Source organism: Saccostrea cucullata, unplaced genomic scaffold, assembly GCF_032062105.1.
Source record: "Saccostrea cucullata isolate Sc308-1 unplaced genomic scaffold, CSIRO_AGI_Scuc_v1 ctg6608, whole genome shotgun sequence".
NCBI classification, from domain to species: domain Eukaryota; kingdom Metazoa; phylum Mollusca; class Bivalvia; order Ostreida; family Ostreidae; genus Saccostrea; species Saccostrea cuccullata.
The window spans coordinates 40,527-54,988 of NW_026933476.1; the positions used below are offsets into that span (position 1 = coordinate 40,527).

The 14,462-nt window shown below is 31.9% G+C and overlaps 1 protein-coding gene across 2 annotated transcripts in view; it reads right to left on the minus strand.

The window, feature by feature from the left end:
- The window catches only part of LOC134238448 (uncharacterized), a 29,724-nt gene extending 15,764 nt beyond the window's left edge, over window positions 1-13,960 (minus strand). Inside the window, exons 1-2 of one of the 2 annotated variants that reach the window (XM_062720574.1) lie at window positions 13,739-13,787; window positions 2,059-2,117 (exon numbers count right to left, since the gene is read on the minus strand). In XM_062720574.1, coding sequence (XP_062576558.1) covers window positions 2,059-2,117; window positions 13,739-13,746 — 67 coding nt within the window. In that variant the 5' untranslated portion in view covers window positions 13,747-13,787. Of the gene's footprint in view, window positions 1-2,058; window positions 2,118-13,738 lie in introns of both variants that reach the window. The other variant, XM_062720575.1, reaches the window with a different exon arrangement.
- Window positions 13,961-14,462: the final 502 nt, after the last annotated feature.

A 14,462-nucleotide genomic window follows, 5' to 3' on the forward strand; every position in this document is an offset into this window, starting at 1 on the left:
GACTTTGATTTCCTGACCCACATATTTGAAGTCTGATTTCATTTTCTTTATTCTATAATTATGATCAACGTGAATTTCTTTTTATTTGAAAATTATGCGAAAAGCATGTAAAAATTTTCATGCGAATGTGAATTGGATTCTACGATATTCGCATATTTAACAAAAAAAAAAAAAAAAAAAAAAAAAAACTTTTTGTGAATTTTTGTTTGTACGACATTTATACAACATAATGCTCTTCATATAACATTCAAACGAAAATCGTGTCATAATCGTATGATTTTTTTTTTTGCATAAATTTCATGTGTCTTGTTTTTTGTCCTTCTCATGCAAAATATTTCACATGAATTTTATACGAACTTGAAGTGAAAATTTGTTCGAGCCTCTTTTGCCTGTGTAAGTAGACAAAATATGAAGTCGGGAGAGTAGGTTTGAGAGAAATTGAAATAAATGCTTAAATGAATACCTGCTTAATAATCTCCTGTTTAACCTACCTTTAATATGTTCAATATTTTATTTATTTCAGATTCGTGAAACATTTAATTTGAGCATATAGGAACTGAAGTATAGACATTCAAATCAATTTTAGTTGAAGGGAATATAAAATAATCTTTGTCATCTCTGGCATTATGTTTTTGTTAAGTGTGAACTCGTCAACTTGTCATGAAGGTTACTAAAGAGAACCGCTCAACAGATGTCGTATTGAATACTTTTGGAAAGAAGATTTTTATAGGATTAAATACTTATTGAGTTACCCTAAATATAGCCAAATATGTATAGATTCAACTCAGCGGCAATAGGTATACTTTTAATTGAGGGGAGATTTATTTGTAAACGTTAATGGTGATTCTATATGAATGCATGTCAAAATAAAATCAATGTATGACTTTTGACAGTTTTCAAATTTTTAATTGCGATGTGAAAGGCGAGAATCAATTGCAAGATTTTTTGGCATTGAGCACTTTGTAAAAGGATGGCCTAACTGTAAGAATATTACTGTATACCTATAAGTCTTTTGTGAATGAAAGTTCTATAAAATGGGCACACTGGATTGTCGACGGATTTTCCGTTATTTCCCAATCATGACAAGGAGCGTATGGCGGGTGTGAGCGGTCGGCAGGGGATGCTCACTCCTCCATGGTACATGATCCAACCTCTGATTTTTTTAAGTGTCCTTGTTTGGTCTGCTCCAAATATGCATTGTTAAATGGACTTTTGAGCTTGAATACTGTTCGTTCTCTCCATATATATTTCACCCGACACCATTGATTAAGCCTGATATGCAACAGCAACTACATTAAGAAACTTCCTAAAACCAATGTTTTATAAGTCAGAAAATAACTTTACCGAATAGCTGAACCTTACTGATCCCTATACCTGATAAACACGCTTTTTTGTGATAAAAAAAAACTCATTATAGATAAGATATTGCAAGGCCATTACAAAAAGATGCGAAATATTGACCACACGCCTAAGATATACATGCAGGAACATTTTAATCAAGAAACTTAGAAAGAAGCTCATGGCATTATTCGAAAAATAGTTAATCTTGCAAAGTGTTCGTTTATGGAATTCTATATATTGTTAAAAAAAAATAATTGCCAAATAAATGTCCATAAATGGTATTCCTCTCATACAAGATTTTGTGTCGAGGAGTCAAACAAATTATGTTTAAATTCAAAACAGAAAATTAAAAAAAATGAACACTCAAGTGATTTCAAAAGGGATGAGATATTTGTAAGAAATACTAGTATATGAAATTTTACAAACCAGCAAATATTCTGGATTTTCTACCAGGATATATAAAATTAGACAGTGCTTTGTTTCAATTTTAAATAGAACAATGATTTATTGAAAATACAGAGTTTCAATTATTTTATAACTAGTTATGAAAAATCCACTCTTTCTTAGATTCATTTAAAACTTAAACTTTAGCATTTTTTAATCTAATTTTTTATTGAAAATACAGAGTTTCAATTATTTTATAACTAGTTATGAAAAATCCACTCTTTTTTGCTTATGAGTAGAAACAATTTATGTATGTATTAAAACTTCTCTTACCTAAAACTTGCAGTATAATGCCAAGGGACAGAAAACAGTTAATATGGTTATCCACCATCCTAAAAAAGAGTAAAAATTTCTCTCTTCTCTTTTTTTTCAAAATTAATGCTTTTTTCACTATAGATTTGCACTTTTCAATCCATAAGTTTCCCACAATATCACATTAAAATGGTTCAAGGTTTCCACAAAAGCGCGCTATTTCTCCATCTTCTTGACTGTTGTTCTTTTTAAGCAACAAAATTTAATTATACTGTTATTGTTGGCATATAATACCGGGTATTAAACAACAAATTTATTCGAGGATGAAAATAACTAAACACTATACAATCTTTGATTATTTCCTTTGTCACATCCTTGAAGTGATTTTCTTTTTTAATATTACATTTCACTGAAATATATATTTTTCGAATAAAACCGAACACATCTAAGTTTTTCTGGTATTGGAAATCCTTTGTAGAGCATGCTAGGGTAGTTAGTGTTGTTGTTCATTTCATACACTAAAACTCAATCTGTCCATCAATTTAATACAAGTTATTTGTAATAGCTTATCGACTATCGCTGAATTTTACTTAGACCCAGATATATTCATGAAAGAGGAACCAAAGATTTTTTTTGAAATGAATAGCTATTTAAACCTTAACGATACCTCAATGAGGACTTTAATGAATGGGTCTTTGAGTCAAACTTTTCTAATTCAATACAGACATCAGAACATGATTAATATCGACGATAGCATTGTATAGTTATATCATGACCCATTTATCAAATTACTTTAATTTTTTCTAATTTTACCGAGAGTTATTTAAGATGAACGAGAGATTTTTGATTTTTTTTTCAATGAGCAGATGTTTAGCAAATATGAACTTATTTTGGTGCGATGTCCTCCGGAAGATAATTTTCTCTCATTATGTAAAGAAAAAAGTTAATTGGGTATACCTTAATTTATATTGAAGATTAATGTTCCAGTGAGTAAATAAACACTGTTTTTGTTTTCATTTGAGTTCGAAAGTCGATTAGGCTTTATACTAATCATTAATGCAAAACGAGTAAGAGCTTTCAATGCGATCTGTAGTTTGTCATGTAATGAATGTGGTCACATGTACTGTAGCAGATGCCAGGAATTATGAACTCTTTATGACCATGAAGAAATATGAAAAAAAACCAACAGTATTCAAGATCAAAGTTCGTTTAATCACTACAGTTCGGAAGCAGAGCAAACACTGATCTCCAAAAACATCAGAGGCGGGACCAGGTGCCATGGAGGAGTAAGCATTCCTTTTTTGACTGGTCCCAACCGCCTTGCGCTCCACGTCTAAACGGAAAAATCCGAACAATTTTTGTGTTAAAATAATGGCTTAACAATTAGTGCGAAAAAGTAAGTCAGAAGTAGACCTAATGATAGATTGTATTTGCTAATAAGGACTTGTATCGACCATAGAACTTGCCAAATGATGACTTTAAACGAGACTGTTTACAAAATTTGTTTCATCAAGTTGTTGGTTAATAACTTGCCTTGGTTTAAAAATAGATCGTACGTGGAGCATACTCTTGCATATTGAAACAATTTGGAGACACAAACCCCAAATACAGTTGATAAGGGATTATTATATAAGTATTGCATGTAGTTGAGTGTAACATTGAAAATTTTCACCCTAAGAAAACCATTGTCAACCGAGGCGCAGCCGAGTATATTAAAATATACTGAATGTTTTATACAAATACATGTAACAGTGAACCGTGCGCGCATAAATTATGCGCAGTCGCTATTTTTTGGAATATCACCCGTCGTCAAGCAATGTTGACTGTTGCTACGCTGCAGGGCGTGGCTTCATTATTCAGCGGGTAATAGTGTTTTTAACAAATGTTTCTAGACCAATCAGATTCAACTAATTTACATGGAAGTATAATATTGTCAATTGTCTCATCCGCTTTTTCTATCTATTTCCATTTTGTTTAACTTAAAAGTGTCAAAATAAGCAAAAAAAATTATATTAATATGAATATTTATAATTCGAAAGAGGATATTTCCTTTTTATAAAAAAAGTGTGAGACTTTATATCAGGCCCTTTATTAAATACATTGAAATCCGAGTAAGTTTAATGAAAATAGATTACCGGTACATACATAAAGTTTGAGCTCTGTTTTTTTAGTATTGCAAAACAAACTATAAAATTTACTTATTTGAAATCTTAATGTCCAACTCTAATTTAAAATTCCAAATACTGTAAAATCACATATTTTCGAGGGGTCAAATTGTCGTGGTTTGAGAAAAATGTTTTGGTTCATGGGGATTTGATTTCGAGGTTGAAGAATTGTTCAGTAATTATATAAGTGAAAAATTGCATATCGCGGTGGACATAAATTCGTGGGTCTCTTCATACCATGTTAACAATGGAAACTAAATCCCCCTCCACCCCCCCCCCCCCCCACACCCCACCATATTTGCGATATCACAGTAACTGAATGTGGTCAAAATGTGTTTGCATATTTTTAATCATAATCAGACCATATATGTATCTCCCTACAAATTATGTGGTTTTCACAACGGGTAGATATATAGGGGGTATATTTTGAATGAAGACACTTGATTACCTATTGATAAAGGAATGCAAGTTCAAAATGTTAATTATTGGTTATAATTTTGTCAATGAAATTTATCTGGTTAGTAGACTTGGAGAATACCTGAATACTGGTATCTACCAGTAATAATAAAATTGATCGAATGTGCAGATGTAATTATCTGATAAAGAAAAAGTATGTTAAATGACATCATAAAATTGTTCTTATCACGAAGTACTTTATTTGATCATGTTTTTATGTACATTCAAGAAAACAAGTTTCCTTGACACATCTGTACTGTTTTATTATATTTTTTATTTAGATTTCGATTGATTATCATGTTGATATTTTCATAATGTCAAGGTGTCACGTCTATCGACCAGAAGGCTTGATATAATATAAGATGTAAATTGTACTATCATAAGTTCTAGAATCTATTCCTACTTAATACAGGCAAATAAGTACTTAAAAAATCACATACTGTGTTTCAAAGATATTGAATTTCCAGGGTTTTGTGTTTATATGCCCTGATCAAATATTTGTACTGTTTGTACTTTATAGAAGGATATTTAGAAACGTCAAAAAATGTACGCATAACTCAACGATTTATAACAATTTTCTTAGTAGTAGGTTACGTTTATCACACATCTCATAGAACTCATAGAATTCTACATCTCTTTTAATCTTTTCTTTTGTAAAAAGTATAATCAAGTATCGCATATGTGTCCCTTTCGTCACAAAGGTTTATTTTTAAAAATCTCTCTAAATATGAGCTTAAGTTACCATCAAATAAAACTTTTTTCTTCATTAAGTTATTAGTTTACTGGCGGAAAAACAGAGTTTCTCTCCAAAGCGCTGATTTGATCAAAACATCATACACCAGATTGAACAACATGAATGAAAATTATTTTATGTTTGTTTAAAAGCAATAATAAATTATTCGTAAAGAAAATATCTAGGAGGTCATTTCCTTACTCCCATTTTAGACAATGTTTCATCAAATAAAGATTATGTAAAACATTACGTGATTAATAAGCTGGTGTTTCAACACCTGTTCAGATGCAAATATTTGCACCAGATCAAGTCTATTTATATTCCAATAGCTGTATTGAATATTATATAAATTATAAAAAGCACGAGCATAAATTAGGGGATAAAATCAAACTAATAGTACATCTTAGGACATACATTGATATCTTTTTGTTTTTCATCATTACTTGTAGTTGTCCTTGTTCCAATCATCTCTTATCCTATCAAAAATTCGAGAGAAAAAAGACATTTCTCCACTTTCTACTACTACTATATTTCTTCGTTGAAATATCGACATCTCTTACATGTTGCTTACAGGCCGAGCAGGAAAAAACCGTGTTATAAAAATTAAACGAACTCTAAACAGCAAAATCCTTTTGATTCAATTATTACAAATATTGAAAGATCAAATTTTCCTTTGAAAATTTACTGGCATAATATGTGATACAGTCGTCTGGATCTTGTAATCCTGTAGCATTGCATTGCCCCCCAAAACATGGAATAACTAGTTTCTTTCCTTTCTTTATAATTATTTTTTAACAATAAATCAAGTTGGATCTGTCTGATCAGAAAAATTTGGATTGCAGTGTATATTATTGAAAATCACTTCAATAAATGATGCAAGAACCCAGTGACACTTAATAGAACTAATCAGAAAAATTAATTTCTTTTTGTAAATTCCTCATCACGTAACCTATGCACCTTTGATCCTAAATCAAGGTGTATACATTCATTAGGAAATACGACTCCTTTGAGATACTAATGCGTTGCTTTATTATTTATTAAAAACATTTTGTTAAATATGGTTTAAGACGTCAATGATTACCTAACAACAAAGCTTCATGATAAACTTGATAACTTTTAACTTTTCAATCGTTAACTTCCCTTACTTATACAGCAATATACTTTTGTCACCTGCATTCCGAATTTATATCTCTCAGTTGATTCGATACGCAAGAGCATGCTCTACGTATAAGCAATTTCTAAAACTAGGCAAACTACTGACAAACAAACAAGTGTGACTGGTCGGCAGGGGATGCTCACTCCTCCGTTGAACAGGCCTTCGAACCCACGCCTCTGATGTTTTGGAGGTCCGTGTTTGCTCTACTCCTATTTTGTGATGTCTGTCTTTTGAGTTCGAATACTGTTTGTTATTTTCAAATATTTCATTTCATATATATTAATTAAAAAAGAATAAGGCACAGGAATCCGGTGAAATTGTTTATGCTTATATATCTGGAAAACTAAACAACTGTACTAGGCCCAGTTTGTTACTAATTAGATGGAAATCGAAAAAAATGTCATCATTTTTTAAATCGATTGGTAAGCAATATGAACGGAAATATGCACTGCACTTTTAAATGGCTTTCAGAACTTTGAACCGATAATATCAGTTTTGTTCTTCTAATGTCGGTATTATATCTGCTGGTATGGCCCAACAAATTATCGGAAGCTGAAATCCTTTTTTGTTTAAAATTGATCTTTTCTTGTTTAATAAATTATCTTTGCCCTTCTTACATTGAATTTTCATGGGGGATATAATGCCATGTGAACTAGTCAGATTGTGATAAATTAGATTGGGTTCTCAATAATAAATAACAGCGCTGTGGAGCATACTGTTTTTATAATGCACTGAGTATGTCTAAATATAGAGCCCTCTTTACATTCTGTTTTCAATGCCGATCAAAAGTATTTTATTAACAGAGATTTATTTGCAAACATTTCCTTTAAAAAAATATGAAAGCACCGTCAATCAAACTGATTTCAACGATACTGACAATTTTAATGAAGTGGTTGAAGTCAAAATTATGTAATCTGGTGCCTTACTTTTTGATAAGTATTTCAAAACATGTTATAGATTCAATTGATTTATCGATGATTTTATTAAAACATTATATAGAGAGAAAACAATGAGAAGACTTCAATTATCCCAAGCAAAAAAATAATATATATGCTAAAAATATTCAATGCAAAAACCAAAGGTTAAATTGTATGCTTTGCTACTTACATGTATGTAAGGCAAACTGTTATTAGAATGTTTAAATTCTTATAGTAAATTATAAAACGATGAAGCAGATGTATCACATTTAGAGGTCAAAAGGATATATATCAAGCCAAGGTACGAATTATAAAAGATAATATTATTATCTTATAAAACTTTTCTGTCGAAGACATGCCTTACTTACGGAGCAATATTACACTTATCACATGCCTAAGAACTTATGGCTCCCAATTGATTCCATGTGTAAGAGCATGCTCTATAGAGGGACACTATTCATAAAATAGTTGATGAAACAATGATAAATGGTCTTGTCTAAAGTCATCATTGCGCAAGTTACAAGGTCGAAACAATGACCTTGTCGGCAAATACAATGTATCGTTAAGTCGAATGCTGTCTGAAGTTTTTCATACTGACTGTAAGGCCATTATTCACATTATTGTTGACGGATTTTTCCGTTTATCCGAACATGCCAAGGAGCAAAGGACGGATGTGACCGGGATGCTTTCTCTTTCATACCACCTGATCCCACGTCTGATACATTTTAGGAGGTCCGTGTTTGCTCTGCTCCCGATTCCTGTTTATATGGATATATTTACATTTCCAATGTCTTTGGCCGAGATAAAATTACAAATTGTAAATGTACTTTATTTCCTCATCAATGTATTGGCGCGGTTCCAAAAAAAAAAAACCACGTGCAGGGAGGGACAAACAGCTAGTCAGAAGCAGGGCTTGGAGCACGTGGATTGGCGGAATCAAAGCATGTAAATATAAGAAATAACTGTCAGATTTTTTCAATTTCGTGAAGATGATCAATCGATTGGCTTGCGTGATAATTTTATGCCTTCGGCGTTTATGCAAATTATCAAGAAAGCCAATCAATTGATCACATCATGAAATCGAAAAATAAGACAGTTATTCCTTAACTGATTACTCTTCATCATCTTCTCATATGAATACTAAAACGGGTCTGCTCAAGAGTCATATATTTGTCAAAATATTTTTAATTAAATCCAAATATTTTGAAATTTGAAATACTTTTTCAATGTAACCAATACTAATCAACTCAGCAATATTTGTAAATTGTTAGATATTATAATTGAGATAGTTAGCTCTCTTGGTTGATATTACTCTGTTATCCCTTCTTCATGCAGTCGCCCGCGTGGCGGAGCGGTTAGAGCGTCTGCTCTAGAGTCACGAAGTAAGGAGTTGATCCTTAATTCGCGGGTTCGAATCCCACTGTGGGACGTGGAGACCGGTCCTTCGGATGAGACCGTATAAACTGAGGTCCCGTGTCGCAGTAGGTGTTGGCACGAAAAAGATCCCTCCCTGCTCAATGGCCCTGAGGACAAAATTTGCAGCTCTCCACCTGCAAGTGGTGGCGTCTCCATATGAGTGAAAAATTCTCGAGGGGGACGTTAAACAATATACAATCAATCAATCAATCTTCATGCATGTAATATTTCATGTTCATTATACTGTACATATCTTCTCTTCACTGTTTTGTCAGTTATGAGAATCAAGTTCAAGGTAATATTGGAGAGCAATTGTTTTATATGGAAATTCCGGCAAATTGTTAAAGACGATCTCCAAAACTGCAAAGATAATTTTATTCAAAAGCCCAAGTTTAGTTTTGATATCATTGTTGAAGAACTTGTAATAAATATCTTTGAAATAGGGTTTAGAAACATTATTTTTATTAATTTTGCTGTGTGTATGAAACAATTTTCTTAGTCTCGTCACAATTGCCGTGAAAAGCATTTACTGACTGCTTAAAGAGAAAGTATTGCTACATTTGAATTCTTTGATACATGTTAGACCATGCATCAAAAATATATAATTATTATTCTGAGATCATTGAACGTCAACTTTCAACGTCTTAATTATATACAGGGATCGAGAAAAGTACCGATCAAACAGCAAGACTCAAGAGGTTTTCTCAATATTAATGTATAAATTTTATTATTTTTCATTGAATGTTTGCCATATTCTGTATTCTGAAAATTAATCGTTCAAATATAATTACGCTGGAATTGTGCTATAAAGATACAAAGATGGAACAGGATGAAAAGACCATCCATTTCTAGGCGAAATCAAGTTAAATAAGATACAAACAGAAGCAATTCAATTTACTTGTCTTGAACATTCAGTTGACAGCATCTTGACAGTGTCAGAACTACTTTCAATACTTTGCTGATGTTCCAGAAAGCAAAACGAAGAAATGCAAATTCGTTAAACATTGATTTCTGATAAAGTTTTCCTTCGCTCCAACTACATTGATTCTTCATGCAAAGTTAACACGTCAAATTTGGAATGCAATTAGAATAAATAGGATTCCGTTATTGGCGCTTATAACAATAACGTTGTGGTTATAAACACACGCATTATCAAGGAAAATGATGGAAAGTTGAGAAGGGATCGTTTTATCGAAATAAAAATGTCATGTAAATCATCAATTACTGTTCAGCTTAACACTTTCGTTGTCAGTCACAGGAATTAATTTCCTTTTGGGGTTCAAATTAGCACGGTATTAAAGCATCACTTTTTGCAATTCTTTGCTCCGAAGATTGTCCTCATAGCAATAAATGCTGTTGACTTCTAGTAACGTGATGGAGTCATATTACATCAACATTTTGTCCTCAAAACATTGATTTTTTTTTTTATATTTTGATTTTCTGATTCTGTAATTATTTTTTTTTTAAACAGTGTGGGCAGTACAGAGATGATATATGTGTTAACCTTGCTAAAAACCATTAAACTATGAAGTTGGATTGGAGGTTCCTATCTATTACTAGTAATTCATGCTGTTTTCTTGAGCCAATTCTTCCATTTTTAAAGTATTTATTTATACATGTACAGTATACCCCTGTTAAGCTGAAGATAAATTGTTCCAAGAAAATGTAAATTTGAAGAATATTTGAAATATATATTCAATTTTGTATCATTCTCGATACACTATATAAATAAATGTGATTCTAGAAAACTTTTGGTGTGTTAAAAAAATCTCTCTTTTAACTTCGAAAATAGTGTACAACGTTGAGCGGAGAGCAGTATTTCATCCTTAGGTGACTTATATTATCAATCCTCAATCCAATTTTAATTAATACTTGTACTTTGCTTTAATTTGCATAGAATCTTTAGTTTACTGTCCCCAAATTTATTTGAACATAAGGTTAAGTGGCTTTGTCCTCCAGATTTTGAAAGTGACATGAAATGACCGTTCTACTGGTACCACATGCTACTGAGAGTGAAATCAAAACTGCTTATCCAAACATAATCACGACAATATACATGTAGACATTAAATATTTGTCCTTACTAGGTGTGTGCAGTTTATTTCAGGATCTGTTCCTAGATTGAACCTTCGTTTAGTGAATTACATTTATTCCTTTCTCGCTCCCAACTAATCAGCAAAATTATCCTCGTAAATCAAATAACTTAAACTGTTCAGATTTGAAATTTTCATTCAAAGTTTCACATTTATGTTCTTTTGATTTAAATAAAGATTACAGCAAAAATTTTGAACATTATAGAGAGTTACAATTTCCAGAAATACGAACCAATCTAGGCTTCCACTTTTTTTGCTTGTATCTGTCCTTATTTGTTTGTTTGTTTGTTGTCAAACGTCCCTCTCAGGAAAATTTTTCAATCATATGGAGACAGGCCACCACTTGCTGGTGGAAAGCTGCAAATTTTGTCCTATACTCGGCACTAATGGCCATTAAGCAGTGAGGAATCTTTTTCGTGCAAACACCTACGGTTTATAGGGTCTTATCCGAAGGACCGATCTCCACATCTCACAGTGGAATTCGAAGTAAGGATCAACTCTTTACTACGCGACTTTAGAGCAGACACTCTAACCACTACGCCTCGCAGGCGAATGTATCTGTCCTTAAGACTACAGCCAAAGGCGAAAAGGAACCAAGTGGTAGACAAGATAATTGACAAATGTTGCTCTGTAGTTAGTTAATTAAGGTAATATGCTGGAAATATGTGTCTCGTCCTTGACAAAATCGATTTAAGGGTATTATTAAATAAATGAATTTGCATCTTTGTTTCGAAGCTTATCAAGTTCAAGACCCTGGATTTACAGACAAGTGACAAGATCCTGACATTGTCATCACATATTCAGAACAGACCTATTCCTGTAATTACTACGTATCGATCTTAGTATGTAGATGTAATTACCATGTAAAAGACAAGTGTATTTCACTTCAGAAAATTTCTCAGCTTATCATGGAATGCTGTTTATTGGAGAGAAAGAGATAAGATTGGCAATTTCTACGACCCTTTCTATGTTATTTTATTCATCCGTTAAAAAGTCAGTCGGACTTATGTGACAAACTGGAAATGAACCCCCTCCCAAAATGGATACTTGCAATTTAAGGTTCATACAACACGAAGAATATGCAAACATTAAGAATTTCAAATAAAAATAGAAACTTCTGCAGCAAAACGAGGTCTCATAGATGAACATTCAAGTGAAGTAAAATACCAGCTGCAACTAATGCCATTATTATTAATATTACCAGCATTATGAGAATAAACGCCAAGCTTAAAGCTCAAAGTCATCAATGCTTCCAAATTATCCAATATATCAAAAATAATAGTCCTAGCATACAAGAATAGCAAAAATGATATAAATGTCTATATTTATTGGTCTGTGTTCTTGTCATGGATATAAGCTATCGTTTTCTATTGCATCTTTTAGTACTAACAACGATCTTTTTTTACCCCTCTGTTCATATAATCTATTGTCAACAATTTACCTCTTAGCATAGAATAAAAGAAAGACTTCAGACTATCTTTAACACACCTTATACGACATTAAAGGAAGAGTACAAGTTTACATATGAAATATGAAAACGATTCCCTCATTTTCATTCGTAAAAAAAATTACTCTGTATGATAAGACGTTTAATCATACATCTTATTTCGAGAAAATGAGAGTGATTCGGGTTTTATCTGATTGGCTATGGACGATCAAGGGCCAACTAGCAATTAATTGTATGAAACAACTTGATCTTTTCTATCATAAATCCTCTTTTATTTCTGCAGTAATATTCCGCTATCAACTGCATGTGTTTATGGGTCCCAACTTATTAGATACTAAAGAGCATGTTCTTAATATACGATCACAATTTTCAAACCGAGGAAACAACTTGATCTTTCCATCGTTAATTCTCTTTATTTCTGTAGTAATATTCCATTATCAACTGCATATGGTGTTTATGTGCCCCATCTTATTAGATACTAAAGAACATGTTCTTGATATACGATCACAATTTTCAAACCGAAGAAGACGGATAAGTTGATACTTTGTTTACAGTCAGTATTTCCTCAATTAAGTTATAATTGTAAGGACTTTGTCAGTAAAATGAAACATCTCATTAGGCCGGATTTCATTCACATATTTCTCACCAGTTGTTAAGCTTTTGTCTTTAGCAAGTTTGACTATGCGATGTTTTTTCTATCTGATCAATATATAAGGCTCATGGTGGATGTAACCTATCAACATGGGAATACTTACCCCTCCAAGGCACCTAATCCTTTATTCTGGATTTTTCGGGATTTCGTGTTTTTGTCCCGTTCAAAGGTTTTTTTGTTTGTAAGACTTTTTATTCAATCATTGTTAATAATTTTATTTAAATCATTTCTTCAGCAATACAACACAAACATTTACGTATCTAGGAAGAATGGTACGGTATAGAATTCGCCATATCAGAAAATATCTCCCATAAATGTTATAGCAATTTAAAAATCTCCAGATTTTTTTTAGTTTTATTAAAATATATACATGTAATAAGTATACTAGGCATAAAATGCAATGAATATGAATACAGTTACTTGTGTCATCTGTCAAACATGCTTTAGGTTTAAATATTCTTATAAATTATACTTTATGATTTCAATTAGTACTTATTCTCACATCTTTTAATACTATTTCCTTTAAAGCTTTTCCTGCATAGTTTAAATATAGACCAGTGCAAAATCAATTCTCCTAAGTAAGTTTGGTTTTCACACTAATAAATTCAATAATGAACTATTTTATCATTCATATTTGTAAAATGCCTTTTAGAAAAATGTCACTTACCTATGCATTCAAAGAGAAAGTAGAAGTGTATCAAAAGACGTCCATACAGTATTACCATTGTACAATCCAAAGACAGATCCTGTCTTTATCAGAATCAGGTCCTCTGAAAGTATACATATAGACGTGTCTCGATCGTGTTCGATTAAGTCATCTGAAAAATTACATCATTTTTATTTTTGCAGAACAGGCATGTTCAAACATCACTTTTGTTTCAATTTATGGTTTTTTCCTGGGGAGAAGAAACTCTGATCTAAATTAGATCATGGCAGCCGAGAGAATAAGATTATTTACATCCTCTGTAAATTCGCTAGGACTGATTAAACATCAGGATCTTCCCGTATAAAGAAGGAGAGCATTCTAGTTGGGCTTCTTAATCAATACGGAATCCTGAATTATTTGTGGAGATCCCCATTACAATTTTCCAGTTTAAATGTTTGATCAGATTTTTGCGCAACAAGACGAACAACATTGTGCGATAAAGTTCTTTCATGCAATTAATACACCAAATGACAAATATTTGCCGATGAATTGGATTTGGACCAAATGTTACAATTTCGGTCGGTCACGTCTTTCTGTATCTATATATATCTTGAATAATAAAGATAATATTGGTCTGTTTGATGAAAGGCCTTAAAGTTGTTTGAAGGATTAAATGAACAATTTACAATATTTGCATTCAACAGAGAATAAATTATTGGCATTAAATAAATCTTTAAAGTTTCAT